This window comes from Centropristis striata, chromosome 6 (assembly GCF_030273125.1).
Source record: "Centropristis striata isolate RG_2023a ecotype Rhode Island chromosome 6, C.striata_1.0, whole genome shotgun sequence".
NCBI classification, from domain to species: Eukaryota; Metazoa; Chordata; class Actinopteri; order Perciformes; family Serranidae; genus Centropristis; species Centropristis striata.
The window spans coordinates 5,324,586-5,350,166 of record NC_081522.1 but is presented as its reverse complement, the minus strand read 5'-3'; the positions used below and the strand labels follow the sequence as shown (position 1 = coordinate 5,350,166).

The 25,581-nt window shown below is 38.4% G+C and overlaps 3 protein-coding genes across 11 annotated transcripts; 1 reads left to right on the top strand and 2 right to left on the bottom strand.

The window, feature by feature from the left end:
* Positions 1-25: 25 nt before the first annotated feature.
* On the top strand, positions 26-9,602 carry si:ch211-59o9.10 (uncharacterized protein LOC561841 homolog). Of its 4 annotated transcripts, none has more exons than XM_059335390.1 (11): positions 26-140; positions 604-830; positions 3,073-3,130; positions 3,224-3,680; positions 5,184-5,275; positions 5,624-5,722; positions 6,435-6,510; positions 7,151-7,260; positions 7,931-8,049; positions 8,253-8,352; positions 9,220-9,602. In XM_059335390.1, the coding sequence occupies exons 2-11, from the start codon at positions 697-699 to the stop codon at positions 9,289-9,291; spliced, it is 1,317 nt and encodes a 438-aa protein (XP_059191373.1). In that variant the 5' UTR covers positions 26-140; positions 604-696; the 3' UTR covers positions 9,292-9,602. The 4 variants fall into 4 exon arrangements, with proteins under 4 accessions (XP_059191373.1, XP_059191372.1, XP_059191371.1 ...); XM_059335389.1 differs by having other exon boundaries at positions 5,181-5,275; XM_059335388.1 differs by having other exon boundaries at positions 5,178-5,275.
* A 95-nt stretch (positions 9,603-9,697) lies between these two features.
* Positions 9,698-12,219, bottom strand: lyrm5b (LYR motif containing 5b). Its single transcript, XM_059335392.1, has 3 exons — positions 11,948-12,219; positions 10,784-10,850; positions 9,698-9,908 (listed from the first exon to the last, which is right to left on the bottom strand). Exons 2-3 carry the CDS (start codon positions 10,826-10,828, stop codon positions 9,702-9,704), a joined length of 252 nt encoding a protein of 83 aa, XP_059191375.1. The 5' UTR covers positions 10,829-10,850; positions 11,948-12,219; the 3' UTR covers positions 9,698-9,701.
* Positions 12,220-12,920: 701 nt separating this feature from the next.
* nedd1 (NEDD1 gamma-tubulin ring complex targeting factor) lies at positions 12,921-24,606 on the bottom strand. Of its 6 annotated transcripts, XM_059334323.1 has the most exons (17): positions 24,479-24,585; positions 22,879-22,937; positions 22,438-22,581; positions 22,038-22,132; positions 21,787-21,903; positions 20,648-20,788; positions 20,302-20,531; positions 18,945-19,146; positions 17,863-17,986; positions 16,518-16,646; positions 16,349-16,408; positions 16,178-16,270; positions 14,913-15,079; positions 14,637-14,829; positions 14,421-14,562; positions 14,257-14,323; positions 12,921-13,526 (listed from the first exon to the last, which is right to left on the bottom strand). In XM_059334323.1, the coding sequence occupies exons 3-17, from the start codon at positions 22,571-22,573 to the stop codon at positions 13,422-13,424; spliced, it is 2,001 nt and encodes a 666-aa protein (XP_059190306.1). In that variant the 5' UTR covers positions 22,574-22,581; positions 22,879-22,937; positions 24,479-24,585; the 3' UTR covers positions 12,921-13,421. The 6 variants fall into 6 exon arrangements, with proteins under 6 accessions (XP_059190306.1, XP_059190312.1, XP_059190310.1 ...); XM_059334329.1 differs by lacking the exon at positions 22,879-22,937 and having other exon boundaries at positions 24,479-24,606; XM_059334327.1 differs by lacking the exon at positions 22,879-22,937 and having other exon boundaries at positions 14,913-15,067; positions 24,479-24,606.
* Between the last annotated feature and the right edge of the window lie 975 nt (positions 24,607-25,581).

Below are 25,581 nucleotides of genomic sequence, written 5' to 3'. Positions count from 1 at the left end.
ATTTTCGGTACTTTTTGGTGCGTCACCGGAGGTTCCCCCTCTTATTTTGAAGTTTATTTCCTGTTGTGAGTCCGGGCAGCGGGAGGGAGTCGGGACTTCTCGTCCGTTAACAAACCAACAAAACGGACCACAACGTCTAGGTAAACTTATCAGATTCCACTTTTATAATGTTCTTATCGTTAGTATCGGCAATGTTTGATTGATTTGTTCTCAGATTGATCCTCGTATTTGCGTATCTGTAGCTACTTTGGCTAGCTCACTATGCTAGCTCAGTTAGCTCTCTATGGTAACTAGCTGGACGCTTTTCCATGTAGGTATTATATAGGATATATAGATATATATATATCTATATATAATATTAATATATAGATATAATATAATATATATATAATAATAATAATATATAGATATAGATATATATATATTATATGTATAGGCATTCCATGTTGGTAACAAAAAGTTGATTTTAATTTATGCTTTGTATAGTCTTCACTGTGCAGCTCTTGTCCCGTTTATTGTTATAATCCGTAGAAACCTTAACGCCAGCTAAATTATTCGGCGCTATGTTTTTTGTCCTTCAAACCTTCTTTAATTATTTCCCAGGTTAATTGTCATCAGCGCCTGGGTGACATGAGTATGGATTGGAGGTGATTATAGACTGGGGAGTTAGGTGGTGCAACAGTACTGGAAGAGGCCATGGAGGAGCCGGTACCGGGCAGTCCCTGTTCCTCTGAGCCGGACAGTCCTGGAGGTCTGAACCGAGGCTGCCTCCTGAACCCTGCGGACGTCCTTTACCATGATCTCTCCATCATTGTCCCAGAAACACCCAGGTAACACGCCTCCATGTCTCGTGTTAAGTTCACACAGCTGTAAACAACCGGGACCTCATGGATCCGCAGATGTACTGAATTTGGCAGATCAGCTTTTTCTATAAGAGCCACTAATTATTGGAACTCAGTACCAAATGAGATCAGAGACGTCAGCACATTCGTTGGTTTTAAATCTAAAATAAAATCATGGCTTAAATCCACTCAATCATGCACCCACCAACTATAAACTCAAACATTAGTTCACTATTTTGCAATCTCTTAAGTGTTGTATTTTAACATTGTTTTGTGTTGTGGCTTTATACTGTGATTTTACTCTTGTTGTTGTTCTGTGTTCTATTGTGTTTTAAGAGTGTGAAACTTTGTTGTTGCTGTTTGAAAGGCTTGTTTGTTTGTGTTAGATGTATGTTATTTGTTCCTGCCAAGGGACTACAGATGAAATTTAGCTTGTAGCTAATTCTGGTACGGCTGAGAGCCATGCACTGTCCCTGTTAAATAAACGAATAAATAAATGGAGAGGATTTGGTGGAGGACATGTCCTTACTGGTTTCCACACTAACTGGTTGCTTTACTCGTGTGCGCAGCTGTGTTTTGCCTCAGTTAGCAGATTCGTCACATATTTAATAAACAGTGGGTGGGGAGAGAGGTACTGACTCAAGCAAGGGAGTTCAAGTATCTCCGGGTCTTGTTCACGAGTGAGGGTAGAATGGAGCGTTAGATGAACAGGCGGTTTGGTGCAGCGTCAGCAATGATGAGGGCGTTGTACCTGACCGTTGTGGTGAAGAAGGAGCTGAGCCGGAAGGCAAAGCTCTCGATTTACCGGTCCATCTACGTTCCAACCCTCGCCTCTGGTCATGAGCTTTGGGTAGTGACCGAAAGAACAAGATTGCGGATACAAGTGGCTGAAATGAGCTTCCTCCGTAGGGTGGCTGGGCTCAGCCTTAGAGATAAGGTGAGGAGCTCAGACATCCGGAGGGAGCTTGGAATAGAGCCGCTACTCCTTCCTATCCAAAGGAGCCAGTTGAGGTGGTTTGAGCATCTGGTGAGGATCCTCCCGGGCGCCTCCCGTTAGAGGTGTTCCGGGCACGTCTAACTGGTAGGAGGCCCCGGGGAAGACCCAGAACACGGTGGAGGGATTATATCTCTCTCCTGGCCTGGGAACACCTCGGGGTCCCCCTGGAGGAGCTGGACGTTGTGGCTGGGTAGAGGGGCGCCTGGAATGCCCTGCTTAGCCTGCTGCCCCCGCGACCCGACCCCGGATAAGCGGACAAGAATGGATGAATGAATTACTGCCGATTTCCAGGTCGCATCTCCTATCTACTGTGGATATTATAGTTGTATAAGTGAACACGACATCACAGCCACCTATAAATAAAAAGAAAGCATAAAAATATGTTTGCAAGATCGGTCAGAGCTGGATTCGAATTCACTACAGCAAAATTAAAATGCTCATGATTCATCACCTCATCCTCATGAGCTACGGAAGCTCACCTGCTCACTGTGCGGCAAGAATTATATTGCATAAGAAGCCTACTTCAGCGTCCAGGGCAACATTTTGTTTTGGACTAATCTAAAACAACTGGTTACCTTGAGCTGCACATCGTAAAATTCCTGGACATATTTATCAAGTTTCTCTCTCTCAAACGAGGCTACTGTCATATTTACCACCTCATTAGCCCAATATGAAACACATTGTGACAAATGAATATGTTTAAACAGTGACAATCTTACTTACACTATACTGTCAGCGCTACCTCTCGCCTCGGGAGTATCTTGTGAAAACATAAGAACATTTATATTTCCATGCTTTTCAAATGTACAATGTCATAATCAGGATGGAGTAATTCAGTTTCTAATCACCAACATTTTCTACAGCGGAAAATTAAAATGGCTGCAACAGGCGGACAGTAACAAGACAAATTTGAATTCAAAACAGGAAATTGGAAAACTACAGAGTGAAATTGATGAAATTTTACATTAGAAACCAAAAATACCCTTATTTCCTAAATCAGAATAATTATGAAGTAGGAAATAAATCAGCAAAACTCTTAGCATACAAATTATGCAAGCAAACAAACAGAAAATACAATTTATAAAATCAAGCACCCTAAAACAACACCCAAGTTACAATAGAAAAAGTTCAAGAGTTTTGAAATATTTTATTTAGACATTATATTTAACCAGAAACAAAATAAAACAAAGCAAACTTTTTTAACATTACCATCTGTTTTGTTTTGTTTATCAGCCCACAACTTGGCAAACGCAGGAGACACCGTCGCATCACTGAGGAACATTTCAGTCCTGTAAGTCAGTATTAAGGTATTAACAGATTTTGGTCTAGATATTCTCAATGTCTTCAGGTCTGTGTTTCCTGATGTTAACTTTTGTGTCCTCAGGTGGCTGTCGGTGGATCTCCGGGACGTCCAGAACTTTTGCACAAATCCAAACGCAGACGTCTGGCTGATGCAATGGGCAAGCAGAGTGTCGGATTTGTGCCAGCTTCATCTCTCAGGGCTTTTCCTTTGGGCACCTGGCTGGAGGCCCCACTGTCGTCTGCATCCTGCTCCTCCTCCTCATTATCTTCGTCTTCCTCCTCCTCCTCATCCTACCTCACGCCTGCTTCTGAGGAGGAAGTGGAAGAGGTGGCTTCTACTGTGGCAGGCTCCTCAGAAGAAACCAGTCCTCCTTGTCTTAGACAGAGGTTGAAGCAAAGGCAGATGCTAGCAACGGTTTCAGCTTCACCCTCACCACCATCACCACAACCACCACCATCCACCTCATCCGACTCTCTGTCCTTCCTGACTGCAGAGGAAAGGAGATGGCTGAGCGGCGAGCAAGGAAGCACGTCAGCAGGTGAGGAAACGGGGTAGATATTTACCTTTCACAGTCAATAGATGATAGGAAAATCCTCAAACCCTAAGTATCTGATTAAGTTAAAAATCTTACTCCTTCTTGACGTCATAACTCCATCAAACATGAACACATATTTTCAGTGATTTCATTTTGTGACCTATAGTTGCATTAATTATTATGTAATTACGAAATGTTGCTACGTACTGCCAGGAAATAGTGAAAAATAATAGGAATGTTTTTAAAATTTTGTGCTTTCTGTTTTTCCATCATTCTTTCATACTCAAACAATGTCTTTCTATGTGGCATTTTCAAGTTTGAGCTGCAGAAACTTCCGTATTTGTCATAATTATTGCATTTACATTGTATTACCTTTTTTTTGATAATCCTCCAAAAAAGATGATTTAGCCTAGGCCTGGGTGATTATATGATCGCGATTATATATTGCAATACATTTCTGCTCAATTAGGGTGATCAGCTGTGAGCATATTTACTTGATCAAACATGTCAGAAATGTGCGTGACAACAGCCAATCAGAGTCAACCTTTTCCTGCTCTACTACTGTTTATAAGTTGCTGGAAAAGTAAATAGAAAAACCGAACGTGGAGCTAAACGCGAAGTTTAGGGCAGCAGAATAGATGTCAGCCATGACTTGGAGCAATAAACCAGGGAGGTACAGGTGAATTGGTTGTAAAGGGCAAAGAAAATTACAATCTACCCGCCGCTGTATCGAGAGGAAACTAACATTCACAGCACAGCAATTCACACACAGGTATGGTGCATTCAATAGCGTCGGAACGGCTATGGTGCGTTCAAGAGGCTGGAACATATGAAAAGATGAAAGAAACATGTTTTTACTGAATGGAACTTAGTTCAATAAACAAGTTAAGAAAACTTAAACAGCATGGGCTTTCTAACAACAACAAATCTGTTTAATCATCTGAAGAATCACTACTCAAGTGATCATGCAGAAAGCATGAAAATGCGAGCAGAGTCTGCACAGTCTGCCTCTGCTGCCAGCACATGTAGCATTAGCAGTTGAGCCACTGCTAGAGTGCAGCCACCAGACCAAAGCAGCATTCAATCGCGTCATCTTTTGCAGCCGTTACGCCATATGAGCATTAGGCTCACGATTTGATTATTTTAGGTCTTGCATACCCGCAAAAACACTCAGGACTGTAAAGTAGTGTGTAATGTTGTATTTTTCTACATTTGTTGTACTGTTGAGAAATAATAGTTATATTTTTCTATGTTCATCTTATTTAATAGCCTTAGTTATTTACTTTGTATGTTAGTAAAATATTGAACGAATCTGTAGTTTCTTTAGTTTTCAGTACAGATGCTTTAAAACTGGCAGTTTAAAAACAATATAAAAATGTGAATAATCAAGACTGGACGATATGACTCACCCAGCCCTAATTTAGCCTTGAACTTTATTTATATAGTCGGCTCTAGTTTCAGTTCTTTGGTTGTGATGCATAATGTCCCTTTATGCAGCAGCAGCAGCAGCGGAGGAGATCGTTATCAGTGATGATGAGGAGGCTGTGGTTCGTTTGGCACAGGAGGAGGAAGACGAGGCGTTGGCTCGAAGCCTGCAGGTAGGAATCACCTTCACATGCAACATGACTTACCTGTGTGTGTGTGTGTGTGTGTGTGTGTGTGTGTGTGTGTGAAAATACACACTTACATTGTTTTTCTTGTTCTGTCTTTTAGAAATGGGGTATGTGCACTCTTATCACTATTGCTAACTATCTTTAATGTTATTTTACTTTTAACATTTCCTTTATTTAAATTGAGTATTTATTTTTTTTACATATATCACTATTACTTTCTCTGTCTCTCCACATATAGAGGTATTTATTTATGTGAATTTACCTGTCTGGAAATGGGCACTAAAATTCAGAAACTGAGGAAGAAAAGGTTCTTGATGCTCTTTGCTCTTTCAGGCCCAGTTTGACCAAGAGGAGACACACAGCAGACAACAGCACCATCATCACCACCACCACCAGCTTCACCATTATCTCCATCAGCAGAGCCACCACAGAGTGAGACAGACACTTCACACTTCAAATAAAACTTTAACTTGTCAACAAATCCAACCAATCATCCTACAAGTCCTATGTGTATCTAAAGTCCGATATATATATTTTTGTTACACTAAGAAACGTATCCGGTCTCAGCTTGACTAAAAAGTTTAGACTGTAAAACAGAAAAGACTAAAACCATTTCAGACCAATGCACTTGAGACAATCAAAATGACTAAAAATTTAATAAATTAGATTTAAAAGCTATAACACCAGTAACAGTAGTAAACTAATGAAAAAATAGATCTAAGAAATGTATAAAATAGATTAAACGTATACAAATACAACAATCGAAATGAATTTACAATGCTATAATAGCAATAGAAACCAAATGATTACAAGTCCTGGCAAATTAAAATCAGATATTAATGAAAACATTTTTTACAAGTTACAAAATAATAATTGAAAACGTGTAAAAAGACTGGAAACTATACAGGACTGAATTTTTGTGTAGGTAAAAGTTTGACTAAAAACTAGATAAAATAGATTAAAAAGACAAAACAAAAACAAATAAAATGGATAACAAGGAACAATATGTTAATGTTAACAAAAAAGTAGAATAAAAGTTTCCAACAAATACAATAAAGGGCATAAAATATGTCTTATAATAGTGTTATAATGTCTGTTAATCAGTAAAGTTTTTACAGCAGTGACTTTGTGTTTTCCTCTGCAGTATAATCCGTACTTGGACCCCAGCTGGATGCCTCATTTACTGGCTGCAGCCTCTCCTGGTGTCAGCTTTGAAGATGGTGAGATCATAAACAAAAACCTCAGAGCATTTTACACTGACTGTTGTTTCATAATAATAATAATTGTATATACAGGGTCTCCATACAGTCTCTTTACAACTTAAAAAATGAGTAGATATTGAAGTTTTTTTTCCTCATTTAATACACCTCTACATGGGCACCATTAGTTTACGAAGCACATCAAGACGGTACTCAATCTCTTGTCATGTTGACTTTATGGTGTCAGTCTGTTATCCTCCTCCTTGTTTTCTACTGTCCCTCTGCCTCCCCGGGAGACAAACTGAGGCACGGAGATGGAGAGAAACCGTTCCCCGCGATTTTGTTTCAACAAACCATGATAGACATTGTGCCTTCTCTCAAGGAGTAGCCATTTTTAAAGGGGTCTCATTTACCACTACCTATTTCATCAACAGGGTACCTGAAATACACAAATGCAATGTGATTAAAAACCTTGATAACCACTGAGTACATACAACAAATCTGATTAAGATATCTCATCTATTGCCTTTGTAATATTTTTTTAAATTGTAAAAGACATTTTTAATGGTCAGTGCAAGCCCTCAATGATCAATACATTGTGTTTCCTGTTGTTGCTTCACAATAAAAGCCCACTACTGATACAGCTGGTGTGTTTCTACAGATCCGATTGATGAACACAGAAGACATGGGCGGGGCAGAAGACGTGGGCGGAGCAGAAGGAGGAACGGCCAACCTGATCTTTCAGAAGACCTTCAGGGAAACGACTACGAGGTGAGAAAAATGTCGGAACCGCCCCTTGCGTCCTGTTTTAATTTTTTCTGTAGACTCCAACAAAAATGCAGATGGTCACAGTATTTATGCATACCCATAAATAACATCTTGTTGAAATAAAACTGCATTAAAACTTTTAATCTTAAACGAGTAAAAGCAACATACTGAAATTTGTTTGCTAAAGCCAGAGATTTAAAATAACTCTTATCTTCAATTTAATTTCACATTTTTGGGAAAATAATTTTAACTTTTAGCATCAAACTGCACCACATCAAAGCATCTTCTATTTAGTTACTCAAACTGGACACCAATAAAAAAAAATTCTTTTTTTTTATTGAAATTTTTATTTAAATTTATTTTTATTTTTGAATTTTTATTTTTTTATTATTTTTATTGAAAAATACAATAAAAAAATTTCCAATTACAGGAATACAATTATCCTTATTTTTTATACATATATGTACATGTAAACAGTCACATATACACATACACAAACGAAAATGAACAAAAACACTGATAGAATTGTATAAGAAAAATAATTAAATTAGATTACAGAGTGCAGTGTAAACCCCACACCAATACAATTTTAAATAAAATAAAATAAAACAGTTAAAGTGTGACAGTCTGTTTCCTGAAGTTTCTTAATATTTTGCATCTGCTCATCTTTCAGGCTCTCCTGGCATTCGAGGAGCGTCAAGGTGCCGTTATGTCCAAAAAGTTGAGTCAGAGGGAAATCCAGAGGTTTCCCACCAAAACCTTCCAGTCTGCCAACAGCGCCGGGAACACTCAGTAAGTCCACCAGCTGACCAGACAGTGTTCCCGCATTTCACAAAAAAAAAACTCGGAAATTTAGACAGTAGCTTTCCAGTCATGGGAGCACCTGGAAACTAGCTCCATACTGTTTGATACTCATCTGTTGGTAGGATTAGCTGCGTGTCTTCTCCTGACTCATCGGTTTCTCTCCTCTGCTGATTGGTTGATTTGATTGAAAGGTGTCAGATCTGTTTCTGCGACTACACCGATGGGGAGAAGCTGAGGATGTTGCCCTGTTTCCACGACTACCACGTCCAGTGTATCGACCGATGGTTGAAGGTAACGGCTCTTTCCACTCTGTAGAAGTGTAGTCCACTGTTAAAGAACATTTCAACATTTAGCTCAGCCTTTTTCTTCTCTTTTCTGCTTTAAAGGAGAAGTTAAGTTTAAGCCAGTCTTAAAAACACTGAAACACATTTTTCTTGCTCTTATCTTCCCACCTGTTTTCTTCATGAAGGGGTTTCCTCATCAGAAGTGAAGTTCAAAGGACTCAGACTGTACAGAATAAAAAGCCCCCTTTGGCAAATTTGTAATGCTGACTTGACATTTGTTTCTTTGTTTTCTCGTTGTGAGTGCAAAATCCACAGATCATATGAAGCGTCAGCAGTTGCTGTCAGTGAAAAAAAGTAAATTTCTTGAAAAGTTACAGTACTTTTAAACAGTAAATTCTTTGTATTTAATGTCACTCTGGCTCAACTACATCTCAGCCCAGAAGCAGACTTCGTATTTCTAAACTAACTTAAGATTTCCACTTGATTTCACTAACTTGCACTGCTGAACCTTCATAATAGCTTAAGTATGTATTTGTACACAAAACAAGGATTTTCCCATCTATTACAATGGAAGTGCATTACCAAAATATATTAATGTTCAGTACGACAAAAGGATTGACTACAGCAGACAAAATCCAAACAAACTGTACATTTTCTGTTTGTCCTATTAAAATTAAAAAGGTTTCCACTTACCTCAGGTGCCATTTAGAGCAGGCAAAATCGTCTTGTTAAAATGAAAAGGATGCATTTAAAACAAGACTTGTTACATTATATCAAAAAATATATATATCTTTTGGTCCACAAGAAACAAGATGGTTAGGTAATTGACAGATGAATTGATGATGGAACGACTTGTCTGTCTTCCCTCTGACAGGATAACACCACCTGTCCGATCTGCAGAGCTAACCTGGCTGACAGCGCCGCCCTCGCCCCCCCGCACCTCTGACCTCTGACCTCAGCGCCTCCTGCAGGGCGAGGCCGCATCTACTGTTTTTTACTATGAGCTGACAGTTGGTTGTTTGCTCTTTTCCTGCCAGTGTTTGTCTCACTCTTCGTGTTTAATGAAAGACAACTTGTTTTTTCATTTTTTTTTATACACTTTTATTTAATTATTTTCAGTCAGATTTGAATCGACTCTACAGGAACAAAACTTTTAAAGCAACTGTTACTTATTTGTCTTGAGAGGACGGATGTTCCTGTCTTTTCAATGAGATTGAAATAAATTTAATTCTTTTAATGCGTCTTATGTTTGTCTCATTTTTCCCCACAGGGTAAATGAGTCCTCTTATTGATTGAGAAGCCCAGCTGGGACATTGGGACTTTTCTGAGTCTCTGAAGTGTCTCTAAGGAAGCATTTTATTCCTCGTAGTAGCGTTTCTTCATGGCTCTGTATTTCCTCAGGTAGTAGAGGGCCTCCAGCTCTCTGGCCACATACTCCCCCCGAGCAATCATCTCCTTGATCTGCTCTGGGTCCTGCACGCTTTTGTTTTTATTGAATGCCGCTCTCAGACGCTCCCTGAAGTAGTCACCGCCTTTAGGATACTCTCGTCCGAGGTAGAGTAGCTGAAGAGTCACACAGGGAGGGAAACGTTGAAATAAATGAATGGTTTTTGTCTATGAAATGTTAAATAATTTCTATTATGTTTTTTTTATTAAACAGACAGTCCAAAACCCTAAATTATTAACTTTACACTCAAATTTGACAAAACAAATTAAAAAAAAAAACAGACCTTCTGAGATGCAGAAATAAATCAACATTTTTCATTCTTGCGTAAAAACAAGAAAAGAAACGAAGAAAGTAAAATTGGTGATAGATTTTTTTGTTGTTCATACACTAGTTGAACAATTTTAGCTATATATTGAATAGTTCAGTTTCTGATCATGTCATGAAACTTCCATGTTCTTCTTGATTAAAATATCTTGTTGGAACATGAAAAGATTCTCATTTAAACAAGACATTACACAACAGGACACTGTTGGCAATTTAAAAAACGGATTGAAAAATCTTTCTACTTGAAAATGCAAAGATGTTTGGACAAAAAAATAAAAATATTTGATCAATTACTGTAAACTACACAACTACTACAAAATTATTTTCTCCGTTGGCTTTATTAACTTTTGATGTACCAGGTGCATATTTAATGACATTTACTTTATAACAAATTTGAAAATTAGACTAGCACAGCCCAATCAAAAAAACCTCTTGATCCTGGTTTAACTGTGATGATGTCCGCTGCTTTAGAATAAATCATTTTACCAGACTTCTGAAGAAAAAAAAATCAGGAGTTTAATGTGAAGCTTTAGTGCTATCAAAGTTTGTAAGAGCCTTAAACGTTACGCCACCACATCATCTTTGCATATGTTGCTCAGGTGAGAATAAAATCTGAGCTAAACTTCCTCTGCAAACATTTAGTGGCAAGAAAAAAACAAAAACTCACATTTTTATAGAGTCGGACCACTTCAGCCCTCAAAGGGTTTGCCATTGTTCCAGAGAGGTGGACAGAGCTGAAAATGACAAATTATTGATCTGCACTTATTTCTGTCTTTGTACTCAAGCAACATCTGAGTTTCCCATCTTGGGATCAATAAAGGATGATCCCATTAAAATATCGTTACCCTGTTAAAATAATCGCCTAAATAATTGTTAAAGTTTTGTAGGAAACAAAAAACTTAACCAAAAGTGTAACATATGACATTTATTGATCATTTCACTCAAAACGAATGTAACAAAGGATGACTATTGGCATAGTAATAACACTGTGTGTGTATATTATGTAACTTAAGAGAAATAAATTACTTAGGCAATTTTTTTGAACATGCCTTTGTGACTTAAGCAAGATATGGTAACACTTTATTTTGAAGGTGTCTACATAAGAGTCACACAAGCCTGTCAGAAACATGACATGACAAGTATCATGAGCATTAATGTTACTTCAAAGTGTCATTAATGTTCATGACACATCCCATGTCATGTTTATGACACGTTCATGTCACTCTTATGTAGACACCTTAGAGTAAAGTGTTACCAATATTAGTGTCAACAATAAAACACTGATAAACTAAACAATCTCCCTCCAGCTCTTCTTTGCTGGGTTCTTATCTGATGCCTATGAATGTGACAAATTGTCAAAGTGATTATCTTAAAATGGTAAAATCACATGATCTGATCAACTGAGGATGTAGGCGATTTTACCATAGGTGGCTATGAGGAGATGATTTAGGCAAAAAAAAACCCACAAAAAAACAATTTTGACAAAAAATAACTATGGCGATTATTTTAACAGTGTGAGAATATTTTTAATAAAAAAACTAAATCTAAAAGAAAATATACATTTAAAGTGTATTTAAAATATCAGAACATAGACCTAAATCCATGAGTGGGAACAGCTGGTGTGTGGTGATGATTAGCCTCTGTTAGCTTCAAACACTGAATCTAAACGCTGACAACCAGCTAACTTATGCTACAAGAAAACTAGCTACCAATCGGTTAGACAGTTTAATTGTAACGGTGGCAATCGACGATTGAGCATAAAGGAGAACAGATTATGAGCATGCACACTTTAGTTTTTATATTTCTCTGTCAGTGTCAGGTGTCTTCCTACCTGTCCTGGTGTCCTCTGCTCTCCGCAGCTGTCTGAACTTTCTGCGGCACAAAGTGCAACCAGTTTACAGACAACCCACAACAAGTTCGGCTTAAATTGACAAAACTCGTTTTGTGTCCGGCAGTCTATGTCTGTGTTTGTTTAACAGGTCAGCGGAAGCTTAATAACCATTAACGTTAAACTGTCGTTTTATATTTTAACATTTGCAGAGAACTCTGTGAAACTGTAGCCGAAAAGTAAACAGCCAAAGAGTCAAAAAAGGTAAAGATACTAATCCTCCAAAACTGTCAAAACAGGTTTCCGCTGACAGTTTCGCGCATGCGCACTCATGCATCTTGTACTGAAGATTTATTTTTGCACTGAATTTATTCTTTAATCTGCCAGTACTCTACTGTATTGATTTCGGTATTATTGAACGTTTGTGTAATGACCTCTTTGTCTTTGATACCCTTCTGCACTGATATTGGGGTTATTGATTACTTGAGGCTCGTGTAATGGTGTTGAGGGTTTTGGACATTTTGATATTGGGTTGCAAGATTATTTTGTGCATTTTTATTGGGGTTATTGATAGACTTAATTTATTGCTGAGAGTATTATTTTTGTTTGGTGGACATTTAGTTATGCGTTTGTATTTATTTATTTGTTGGTTGGTTTTCAGTTAAAAAAATAAAATAAAACAATATATATATATATATACACACATATATATACACATATATATATACATATATACACATACATATATATACACACATATATATACATATAACAGTGAACATTGTGTTTGTAAAAAGTTAAAAAGGTGAGCATTCAAGTTATGTTATGATTATATGGATTAAATAACATCATTGTATTGTTACTTTGAGTGATAAATATAAGAAAAACCTTCAGATGAGTTTTCCAGATGACACAAGGTATATATTTTGTTTTATTTCCAGACAATCCCCTTGTAAACAATTAAAGTAACACACAGTTTGTTTTTCAATATGAATCGTTTTTATTCTTTAGACAAAATGTTTCTTATTAATTAAAAACATGATATAGGCACACATGAAGCACACAGCTGCAGATAATTTGAGAAAATGACCGTCTGAAAGTATAAACTTAGGCGTCATAAACATCCTCTGACTGGAGTTTCAATGTGTTTTGTTTTCGACTGTCTCAGTTTGACATTTTATCACACTGTTCATTCTTCAACTACAAAACACTCAGTTCACTCACACACACACCTGTGATGCTGTATTAGTCCTCAGCACCAGGAGGCTGCTGCTGTTCAGCCACTTTGTTCTGACTGAAAAGAGGCAGTGATAGTTAGTCCCCTTCCCTCAGCAGGAAAGCAGTGTTCTCCACTTTATTTGGAAAGTAGACTTTTTCCGCCTCAGGTTTAGACTTTTGTTTTTATGTTGCATTTGGCAGATGCAAATTCGAACCAGAGGAACACAGTCTGGAAGGAGGCACATTCTGGCTCAGAGGGTCAGTAGTTGGTCTTTAGCCTGCGGTTCTCCTCTCTCAGCCTCTCCACCTCCTCCACCAGAGACTCGTTCACAGAGTATTTCTCAATCAGACCGTGGATCTCATTCTGAAACACCATGACATCAGACACAGGCTTTCATGACTACCATCATCACGCTATTAATGGAGTATTCATCTTCACACTCCTTTAACACCGTTTCCAGTTTCAAAACAGGAAGCAGATAGGGTTTGGTGTGCTTACATTTTAAGTCAATAATTACAATTAGAAGTATTAAAGTACAGAGTTTGGTCTCTAACCATAGAGGCAGAGGACATCTTAAACCAGGGGTGTCAAACTCAAATACACAATGGGCCAAAATTTAAAACTTGAATAAAATCGCGGGCCAACATTGAACAAATAAACCTTTTAATATATACCAAACATGTTTTGCTTTAACATTAAATATGGAACCAGCAACACTTATAAACATACAATATATAACTAAATAGTGCAGACATGCAAATCAAATTTCAAATAAAAACACATCAATGTCATTAATTTATTAAATAAAAATTAAATAAAAATCGTATGCCTCTTTTCTATTTGCATCCTTCTGATTTAAATATCAAAATAAAGTTTTTCAACAGGTTAATACATTTAAAAATAAAATAACAATAATAAATCTAGTATTAGCGGTAAATGCGCCGTTTAATACCGGCGGGTCAGCTTTTATAGTACAATAATAATATAATAATTTGGTATTGGCTCGCGGGCCAAATAAAATTACACCGCGGGCCAGAGTTTGACACCCCTGTCTTAAACCAAAAGTACAAAGAGAAAATCTGATGATTCGTACCAGCTGGATGTAAAATTGTCGGACCATCTCCACCTGCAGGTTGACGATGTCTCTGTGACAGGTGTCCCTAAAGAAGGAAGGAGAAACTTTAGCATTTTTCCTTTCAGTTGTTTCATATTTATTAAAGGCTTTTAAAGGAAGGAGTCAAAAGCTCAGGGACAGACCTGAAGTCCTCCAGAGTTTCATGGATCATATTCTGGATGAAGTGGATCTGAAGGGAGGTAAGAGGAGCGGCTCCTGCCTGTCCCACAACCTCTGCGATGTTGTGGGAGAGCGAAGAGGAGACGGCCGTGGATAGAGCTGCCCCTGAAGGAACAGAGAGAACTGTGAGGAACCAGAAAACACCACACACCCCTCCTCCTCTGGCTGTGGTACCCTACCTGCTGTGGTGGTGGGTGCAGCTCCCTGTACAGGTGAGTCGTAGCTCAGCTGAGCTTGGATACCATTGGCTCTCCTGAGGCTGGGCTCTGGGGTGAAGAAGGGCAGGGCCGGCTGGCTGTGATTGGTCTGCTGGGATACTGTGGGCGGGGTCTGACCCTCCCCCTCCAGGCTAGAGCTGCTGGCCTTGTCGGACTGTCAATCAAAAGTGTTGTTTATCATATTACACTGTGCAACATCATATTATGTTACGTCAGACTGAAGTTAGAAGTCAGCACCTTTCTGGAGTCACATGGTTCGGCCGCTGCAGACGGCATTGCCTCCTCCTCTTTGATTGGAGGAGGGGTCTGGAAGACGGACAGCGGGCTGTAGCATCGACCTCCAGCTGCTACCAGGGGAGTTCCCAGCGGGGTCTTACGGTGTGAGTTGGCACCTGAATGAGAGTCTGAAAAAGTAAGTCGCACTGTTCAAAGAAACCAGAGATCTACAGTAATATTATTTCTAAAAGTTGTTTTAATCTATATTCCGTTTCGGTGGCACCTTTGGCGATAACCAGACATTTATCAGACTTTACACATCTTCCTCTGAAGACACGAAAGGCTCTTTTAAGATGTGAAGTTTTCTTATAAAACCCTCCCTATTGTACATGTGTGGTCTAATGAAATGAAGCACTACATCGGAGGTGATTCATTGAACTGGGAAAAGATTTGGTCCTCGATTGTCTTGGCTTCTAAAAACCCAAACCATCAAAAGATCCATTTCAATTATATCCACAGGACTTACCTCACTCCAAGAAGAAACTTTCTCATGAAACGTTTGTCATCTCTAATTTGCACCCTTTGCTCAGATGGACTTATTGGCTCATATATACATATATACTGGGAACTCAAGGATGTGAAGCTTTTTTGGGATGAGGTGTGTTCTACTTTATCTAATGTACTGGAAGTCACTGTACCATGTTCTCCCATTGTGCTACTCCTGAATGATACCACCTCATTACAATTGACATGCTGGAAGAGACGTATTCTCCTAACAGGCATCACTGCTGCCAAAAAGATGCTGGCTTTACGCTGGAAACCTCCACATACAGTTACCAAACCCCATTGGATTAACACATACATTGACATAATAAATGTGGAGCTTTCAATGGCAAGAATGCACGGTGCTGGAGCTGATACTATTCTAGCATGGCAAACAATGGCAGATAAGATCAAGGAATTGCTGTAATCAATATTTTTATTTGCATTACTTGAACATGGTCTCTCATGTCCTGTAAGAGTTTTATAGAGATCCAAGTTGGGGGGGTGGGGGGTCGTCGCCTGGTCCCTTTTAATTTTTAATTTAAATTTTCCCTTTTTTTTCTATTTATTTCATTATTATTATTATTACTATTATTTTCAATTTGATTGTAATGTACCTTTTAATTTTATCGGACTGCTGTACTTGTTCTGTCTTTAAAAGCAATAAAAAAGTTGTTCACAAAAAAAAAGATGTGAAGTTTTCAGACACTTCAACAACAGTGTAGGGTGAAGGAGAGTCTGACCTTCTCTGACTGGGGAGAAAATGTCGAGACTGGCTCGGCCGATGACCTGCGGCTGACCTTCCCCTTCTCTGGACAGCATCTCCAAACTGTTAACTATGGAAACACAGCATCACAGTTAGTCCAGAACCAGCATTATTATCCCAATGAGCTTCTGTCAAACTTCTAACTGACTTTTTATACCGTGTGTTCTTCCAAAAGGTGTGTCTCCAGTTACGCCTGGGGTCCAAGCGTCTGTATTAAAAACACAGACAGAAAGACGAGATAAAGGTTTTAGTTATATGAATAAATTTACTTTTTTGGAGGAGGCATTAAGGTTTTGAGGAGGCAGTGAAGATCTGACCTTCCCGAGCAGGAGAGAAGACGTCCAGACTGTTTCGTCCAATGCTGCTGAACTTCTCCACAACAGGAAGCTGCTCCGTCGCCAACTGGCCTTCAGCCTCCCGGGACATCACCTCTGCACCAGTGCCACCTGTCGGACACATCACTGTGAGTACTGTTTGACATGTCTGTTTGTTTATTCATTTATTTCATAATGTACACCACTGGTCAAAAGTTTTAGAACACACCAACTTTTCCAAAATTTAATTGAAAATGATGCAGTTTAATGTCTCAGTCTACTCTGAAATTAATGCACATTTGCAACAATTAAAATTCTTTATTGAGCATGATAGTGTTTTGAAAATAAAAAAAAGATTCAAAATCACATTTTATGTTGAACTAAAGGACTAAAAAAAGACACAAAATGACCAAAAAAAGACACCAAAAGACTTAAAAAAAAACACAGAAAGACTTACAAAGACATGAAAAGAATTCAAAAATGGACAAAATAGCCCAAGACTCCATAGAGTTAAGTTGTTAACCCATTTCTTGTTCCCTGAAAAAGGCCTACTTGCATAATTCTGAAATGTACATTATCTTTCAGTTTTTGTTAACCTTACCTTTTTTTATTTACCTCTGGCAGTTCACCACTTACCTTTGTACCCTTTCAAGCTGTTCATTTGACTTGAACTGCTTGAATTTCAATAAAAAATGGAAAAATTGGGGTGTTCTAAAACTTTTGACCGGTAGTGTACATAACATTACAATTTATCATAATGTAACAGGGCTGCAACTAACAATTACTAGCAATAACAATATTTGTGAGAATTATGTTATTTGACTCCATAAACACTCAACAACTAATGTGAAAAGATTAGGGTTGTACTGATATTTTGAATGTCGACATTTGAATCTGAAACAATGCTGCACAGCTTTTTTCTTTGCATTCAAACATGGTATTTCTGCACAGTACACTAATATGATCTGTATTATACTATTTGTAAAATTTGATTCCAGTCGTGGCTCGGAGGATTATTAATTATTAACTTGTGAGATCAATACATTTCCAACTAATTTTAGAAATGATTGCAACGTATTTTTACTTAACCAAATATTCTTCTTCAGTTCATATTTGCATGTGTGAAGCCTTTCAACAAAACATTTTCATTGTGTTCAAAAACTCTCATAGCAGCCCTTCAAAAACAATGAAAACATGCAACTCATAACACAAAAATATTTAGGAGAGTGACTGAATTGTGACTAATTATCAAAACAGATGCAGTCTATCAACTAATCAATAAACCACCTTAATTGATACAGCTGTATTGCACTGGCCATGTTCAGAGAAACCAATGAGACTAACCCACCTGTACCTGTCACCTGTCGGTGGGGGATGGGGCCTGTGCTGGGGGCAGGGTCTGGTTGGCTGTTTGACATCTTGGTTGAGGATCTTTTGGTACTTGCAATCTTGGTGGAGCCCAGTTTACTGGACTGGAGTAGAAGACAGAGAGGAACAGACAGAACAAATTCATTTAACCCATAAGAACCCAGACCCAGTAATCCTTAAAGGAAAACTATGGGGGAAATACCACATAGAACACATTTATGATGTTTTTAAAAAAAAAATCTACCCCTAAATGTCAAAGATCTGTGATGTGACATAAACGTTACACTGGGCATGTATGGTATTTATGTTTATGATATTTCTTATTTTAAAATTTAAAAAAAACAAGCCACATTTTCTGCTTACAGAAACTCAAATTTGCCTTTTTCTCTGCGTCTCCAAAACATATCAAAATTGTGACATTAATAGTGCTGTTTAACAATTAATTATTTTTCAGATTGGTTTTAAGTAATAAAACAATAATAAATCAATAATAAACAAAAACAAATAACCCTTTGCCTTTTTGTTTGAATCTCCACAACATATATCAAAATTGTGACTTTAATTTGTTCAGGAAATATGGTAAGAGCAAGTTAAATGCAATACAGGACACCCTATTAACTGATTATAATTGTTAAATGGTTTTAAACTTAGCCTCATAACAAAAACTACGCTTTTTGAAATTAGCTACTTTTTCACATTTCTGTTTCCAGTCACAGCGACATTTTGGAGAAGTCACTTCTTGTCAAAGTCACATGACCACCACACCAGGATGTGGTGGTCATGTGATATGTGTCGCTTAGGGATTTAATGAGTTAAGGTGAAGCATAAAGCTGAATATGGGAGATTCAAGAACATTTAAAGTGTTTGTTACACGGGTGTCACCATGGGTTCTTATGGGTTAATGGCTTTTATATTAATTTACTGACTTTATTAGGTGTTCGCAATATAAAACCTTGGTGGCAAGTAGGGTTTTGTTTAAATCCAGTGTTTCCACATCTTAACATACCAGAGCAAAGAGGTCATAAATGGGGCGTTAAGAGACTGAACTTGGTCTTTTGATACCTTGTGTTTGCTGCTGTTGCTTTGGAAACGCAGACAGGTGACGGAGGTTTTATGTGCCACAGTGATCCTGGTGGGGGCACTGGAGTTCCTCAGGTCATACTGGTAGATCTTCCCCTGAGTTGATCCAACTACCAAACCCGTACCGTCCGAAGTGAAGTCTACTGCGGTCAGGGGACTGTCCACCCGGATTGATCGCAGGACACTGGAAACACAGATACACACATTTACACCTTCAACATTCACACTTATAAAGAAAACAAGAGTAACAGTACAGATCACAGCTGAGTGCTACACGTCTATTTAACCATAATTTCTAACTGCATCATCAAACTGGCGTTTTATTTAAATAACTATAGATTTGTAGATTGATTAATTAATTAGTTAACCAACAGAAAACTAGTGGGGAACTATTTTACGTATAGTTTCTTTCATAAACGTCAGTCAGTCTGTGCTTTTAATTGTCATATAGCAGTAGTTCTCAACCTTTTTGAGTCGTGACCCCCAATTTAACATGCATATTGTCCGCGACCCCCGCTCACTGAACAGAATCTCACACGCACAGTTCAGATCACCCAAAAAAGAAACAAAATGACCAAAAAAAGAAACAAAATGAACAAAAAAGGCACAAATTGACCACAAAATGATCAAAAAAGACACAAAATGAACAAAAAAGACAAAAAATGACCAGAAAAGAAACAAAATTACCAAAAAATACACAAAATGACTAAAAAATAGACACAAAATTACCAAAAAAGGCACAAATTGACCACAAAATGATCAAAAAAGACACAAAATGACCACAAAATGATCGAAAAGACACAAAATGACCAAAAAAAGGCACAAAATGATAAAAAAAAGACACAAAAAAAGACACAAAATGACCAAATAACACACAAAATGACAAAAAAAAGACATTAAGTGACCAAAAAGACTAAAACACATTAACACATGAACACTTTAACACAGTGGAGACAGAGCTGACTTCCAAAATGATTTGGCGACCCCCAGAAATCATCTCGCGACCCCAATTGGGGTCCCGACCCCAAGGTTGAGAATAGCTGTCATATAGGACAGAAAAATCATATTTTGGGGATTTGGACGGTAGGGCAGACAAAACAAGACACATTTATACATCACATTGGTTTTTCGGTATTATTTTTGCACATTTTTTAACATGTCCTGACATCTTATATTTAGTGAGAAGGTAATCGGTGGATGAAATGATGAAAATAATCATTAGCCTCACTACTGATGATCAAAATATACAATAACAGGGGGTTCAGTTACTCATTTAGTAACCCATAATATTTCAAAAATCTTTAAACAGCTATACATCTGAAATACTGTAAAGTCTTACATCTTGCTAGCCGTGTCGTAGCAGACGATCTTCTTGTCCAGACCGACGCTGACCACCAGCAGCTCACTGGCAGGGGAGAAGGCCAGGCCGGAGCCTGGTGCTTTATGGGCGCTGTCAAATACATGAAGCTCCTTCTGGGTGTTGGAGTCCCAAAGGACCACGGTGCCGCTGTCAGAGACACTGCCCAGCAGGGAGCGCTTCAGTGGGGACAGTCTCAGGTCATGGATGGGCTGCAGATAAAACACAACTGTAGTTAGTCTTCATGGAAAACAGCAGCTGACTGAATGCAGGAAAGTGTTGTCTCATGCTCTCTGCCAGTAAATACAAACACCTAAAACTGTCTGACCTGGTTGCTGCCATGTCCGAAGGCCTTGCTGGACAGGTTGGTGGTCAGACTGTGGAGGACCAGATCTCCACTGGTGGAACCAGAGGCAACGTAGCTGTCATTGGCATTAAAGGACACACAGGTCACCTCTTCTTTATGGTCCTGAAAGATGGAGAGACAGAGTGTGTCACATAATACCTTTATAAGATCCTTCTGACAGCTCTGTAAGCAATTTAAAACACTATGGTGTTAACATGTTCTAACTTGTGTTTCAGCAGGTGCTTCAGAAAAAAAGGTGTTCATGATGTTTTAAATTAGGGTGACCAATCGTCCTCTTTTGCCCGGACATGTCCACTTTTTACGTCCTGTCCGGGGCGTCTGGCCGGGTTTTATAAATTCACGAAAATGTCCGGTGTTCACTGTTTTTCATAGGACCAGTACACGTGCACGTAAATTGACCGGCGCTTTGCACACAATTTTGCGAGACGTAGTTACCAAGAGGCTGCCTAGTGGGCGGGTCAGCGCCGCGCACACACACAGAGAGAGACAGAGAGCAGAGCAGACAGAGGGCAGATCGAACAGCGGAGCAACATTGCACGGGAAATGCCGAAGCGTTAAGTGCAGCTTCACAGATGAACTGCAAAAAAAATTTCCGACGTCCGTCCCGGTCGGGACAGGTGGGAGGCGGAGTGCACTGTGTGCAATGCTGGCACATACTGTATGTCTCAGTGTCTAATAAAGGTGCTGGAGATCTCAAAGCTCAAAGACAACTAAAGATGAAAAGTATAGATCCTTTTTGTTTGTCAAGTTAGTATCTTTGTGAGACTCTTCTATTATTTATCTTATTGCATTTATTAAGAGATATATTGTTGAAGCTAGATTTTCTAACAGAAGAGTTCATATTTAGAGCATTATTTCATATTATTTATTCATTTATTTGAGAAGAGTCTACGAGAGCTATTATTTTGTTTTTACAATTTCATTTTATTTTATTACAGAAGTTAATTTTGCACCATTGAAGCATAATAAAGCATGTTCATCAACCTCTGAGAAGCCTGTCTGAATTTGTGTCTCGAGGCCGTGCCGGTTGTCCTCTTTTTTGGAAATCAAAATATGGTCACCCTATTTTAAATACTATCCTCTCCTGTATGAGGTCTTACCTTCAAGGAGCGGTGCAGTCTCTTTGTCTTCAGGTCCCAGATGTGAACACTGTGATCCAGACCTCCACTGACCAGAAACTGAGACGATGAACTCAGACACACACGGGTCTGCTTTTTCTGAATTGACAAATGAAAAACAGCAAAGGGTGAGTACTAAACTAAACTATACTGTCTGCATGTGAAGCTGGGCAAAATACAGTTAAAAACACAATGATTAGCCATATAAATAACAACAAAAGCCATGTGCTCACCCCCTCACCCAGTTCCACCACTGAAACAGGAGTTGATTTGAGGCTGGAAACCACCAGTTTGTCTCCGCTGCTGCTGGCACTGACCAGGTACTGGTCTGAAAGAACTGGTCAAGGCTGATTCAACTTTTATCCAAACATTTTAAATCAATCATCACTAACTCAAAAGGAGCTTTATGGATTGTTTTCTTCTTATTACATGACATTTAATGACAAATAATCTCCACAGTAAATGTAATTGTCTTCAAAGCTGGATTATGATGTTTTGAGTAAAATTTAGAAGTGATTTTTGCCCTTTTGGTATCTAAACAAGCTCCAACCCATATGGTACAACAATAAGGATAATCAGTGGATTATTTAATAATGTATATCTATCCATTCATATATGTATCACTAAGGATACTGTTGGAGCTCCAGCAGGCCTGTGTGACAGGATGGCTGTTGCTATGTGGATTGAACTGCTCCAGCGGTGCCATGGAAACTGCATCCCAGATCTTCACACAGTCTCCTGTCGACACCAGGCGGGTCACCTCCTCCATGGCAACACCTGGATAGAAAAAAACACTCGATGACTCAAAAGAATACTATTGTTATTTGACTTTTTATCTCTGACAAAATATTTGTGGTCAACTGAAGGATGAAGTGTTGATGAAGTCTTTATATACCGAGGAAACTCTCCTACTTGTTAAGCTATATAAACTCCTTGAAAACCCATCTTGGATTAAAGTTGACTATTTAGAGATACATGGTTCTCACAGGACAGCAACGCTGATGCTATAGAATATAATGCATTGTTGTACATTAAACTAACAAACAGCATTTAATGAGTTTAAATGAGCACAACCTTAAATATCCATGAAGACCTTGGAGCTGCTGATTCTACTCCTTCTGAGAGTTGACCCCCTGCAGTTTGCATACAAACAACACATCGGAGTGCACAACGCTGTCCTCTACATGTTTCACCGTGCCCTTGCTCATCTGGAGGAAACTGGTGGTTATGTGAGAATCATGTTCTTTGATTTTTCAAGTGCAATCAACACCATCCAACCCAACATACTCAAAAACAAGCTGACAGAGATGGGAGTGGATCTTTCCTTCATCTCCTGGATCACAGATTACCTGACAGGAAGACCACAGTATGTCTGGTTGGGGAACTGTGTTTCTGGGACATTAATGAGCAGCACAGGGGCTCCACAAGGCACTGTTCTGGCTCCATTCCTGTTCACACTGTACACAGCGGACTTCAAATACAACTCTGAGTCCTGCCACATCCAGAAGTACTCGGATGACACTGCTACTGTGCCTGTAGCAGGAATGGACAGGAATCTGAATATAGGGATCTGATAAAAGCCTTCAGTGACTGGAGTCATAAGAACTATCTCCTACTGAACACCTCAAAGACTAAGGAAATGATCATAGATTTCTGCAGGTTCAAGCCCCCTCTACAGCCAGTGAATACCTGTGGGGTGGACATGGAGGTGGTGCCAAGTTCTAAGTATCTAGGTGTATACCTGGATAATAAGTTGGACTGGTCCCTAAACACAGACGCTCTACAAAAAGGGGCACCTCTTTCTGAAGGAAGCTCAGATCTCTTGACATCTGTAGTAAGATGCTGCAGATGTTTTATCAGTCTGTGGTGGTAGTGTGTTGTCCTTCACTCCTACAGCCATCAGGCTGTCTCATTGTTCAAGAGCTAACAGACTAACTCAATTTCCCCTCGGGGATAATTAAATAATTTTGATTTGATTGATTGTTATTATGCAACATACACATTAATGCAGCAGGAACATTATTCAAAAATCATCATGTATAATATTAAAACATTAGCAGGGAACACTTACTGCACTACCAACCCGTTTAACTACATTTAGCTGAAAATACTTGCACTCTTTTACTTATGTAAGGTTTTGAATGCAGGAATATTACTTGTAAGAGTTTATTCAGTGTGGTAATAGTACTTCACTGCATAAAAGGGATCTGAGTATTTATTCCACTACTGTTAAACTGTTGCTGACGGACAGCTAACGTCACATTATGAGTTAGTTAACACTGACAGATCAGCTGCAGTTCATTTTAACTATATAACTTTAACTATCAGCTAACACTCGGATGTTTTAGTAAAGTTAGATAAACTTTGGAAATACCCACAGGCAGCTCACTTATAAATGGTTCACTAAAAGCAGCAGTTAACACGAGTTTAATCAGATAACCGGTAGATTATTTCAGTTCACCGACAGGTGTGAAGTAAGGTAAAACCTTATTTATATCCAGTCTATGGCTAAAACTAGCTAACGGTTAGCAACAGCAGAAGACAAATTTAGCCACAGCGGTGTTTAAAGTTACCGAAAAGTCATAAAAACAGACCAAACAACACGAAACAAGCGGCAACTTATAGGGAATTATTCCAATAGGAAAGTCTGTTTTGTTAATCCTCTTATACATACCGTGAAATATAAATTAATAACTGACAACTTGTTCTTGAGGCTGTTTTGTGTTGTGATCCGTCCGTGGGCAGGCAATAAACCGCCACTACGGAGACCCGGAAGGGACAAAGAGGAGAAGCTCTTCTTCTTCTTCTTATTTTAATTGGCGGCTGGCATCCAATTTATAGGTGCATTGCCGCCACCTACCGGATTGGAGTGTGGATCATTAGATTAGCAGGAAATAAAAGAAAACAACAAACAAAACAAAAAGAACAAAAAAAAAAAAAAACCTAAATCCTCTCCATTAGCCCTGTTTCCCTCAGGTATTTCCGTACTTGTTTACTGACATTGTCTGATCTTTGCAATACATTTCCTAGTGTAAAACTGACTTTCTCCCTTTGCATGAATGCTTTTAAATCTCTCCTCTCCTCTTGATTACAGTTTCTACAGTTGCCTGTGGGATGTTTCCCTATTATACTTAGTGTGCTATTGAGTCCCGTGTGCCCCAGCCTCAGACGGGTGAACACCACCTCTTAGGAGAAGCTCTTTTTTTGTGCTTGTGACTTTATTGAACAGAATGTTTTTTGACATGTGAACAGTGGTCTGAGAAATATGAATAAATGTATAAATTAAGAGCTCTACCTTTACCAGAGTCATCATAAATGTAAGGAATAGTTCAACGCATCAATAATTGCAATCCAACATTATGACATTTTTAAATAGGTCATACTGCATTAACAGTACTTTTAATTCGGGTTCTTGTAGAAATTAAATTATAGGAATACAATCTATAAAAGTTAATATGACATAGGGGTGTGCCATATCATATCGTTCATAATAATACCGGTATATTTTTTTATGAGTAAAAAAAAGCATATCATGATATTGGTAACATTCTTACTTTTTGACATAGTGGTGTAGATGGCTATTTTTTTTATTATTTGCTAATTCTCAAGAGTCAAGAGAAAATCTCTTGTATTTGGCAACTGTTGAGATTTGTAATATGCTCTACATTTTCGATTTATGATTGATTTTAATTTTGTTGTATGTTTTTTATTTATTTATACAGACTAAAATAAATAATATTTCTACATATTTTTCAGTATTTTGTAATATCGTCAAGA

Excerpts from the sequence above, each read along its gene's own strand:
- lyrm5b (XM_059335392.1), bottom strand. The coding sequence starts at position 10,828 with ATGGCAAACCCTTTGAGGGCTGAAGTGGTCCGACTCTATAAAAAT. Across the intron at positions 9,909-10,783 it reads TGGTCCGACTCTATAAAAAT|CTACTCTACCTCGGACGAGA; the intron begins GTGAGTTTTTGT and ends GTGACTCTTCAG.
- nedd1 (XM_059334329.1), bottom strand. The coding sequence starts at position 22,573 with ATGGAGGAGGTGACCCGCCTGGTGTCGACAGGAGACTGTGTGAAGATC. Across the intron at positions 16,409-16,517 it reads CTTCTCTCCTGCTCGGGAAG|ACGCTTGGACCCCAGGCGTA; the intron begins GTCAGATCTTCA and ends TTTTTAATACAG. Across the intron at positions 13,527-14,256 it reads GACAATTTTACATCCAGCTG|AATGAGATCCACGGTCTGAT; the intron begins GTACGAATCATC and ends ATGGTGTTTCAG.
- si:ch211-59o9.10 (XM_059335387.1), top strand. The coding sequence starts at position 697 with ATGGAGGAGCCGGTACCGGGCAGTCCCTGTTCCTCTGAGCCGGACAGT. Across the intron at positions 3,681-5,174 it reads GCAAGGAAGCACGTCAGCAG|CAGCAGCAGCAGCGGAGGAG; the intron begins GTGAGGAAACGG and ends CCCTTTATGCAG. Across the intron at positions 5,723-6,434 it reads ATCAGCAGAGCCACCACAGA|TATAATCCGTACTTGGACCC; the intron begins GTGAGACAGACA and ends TTTCCTCTGCAG.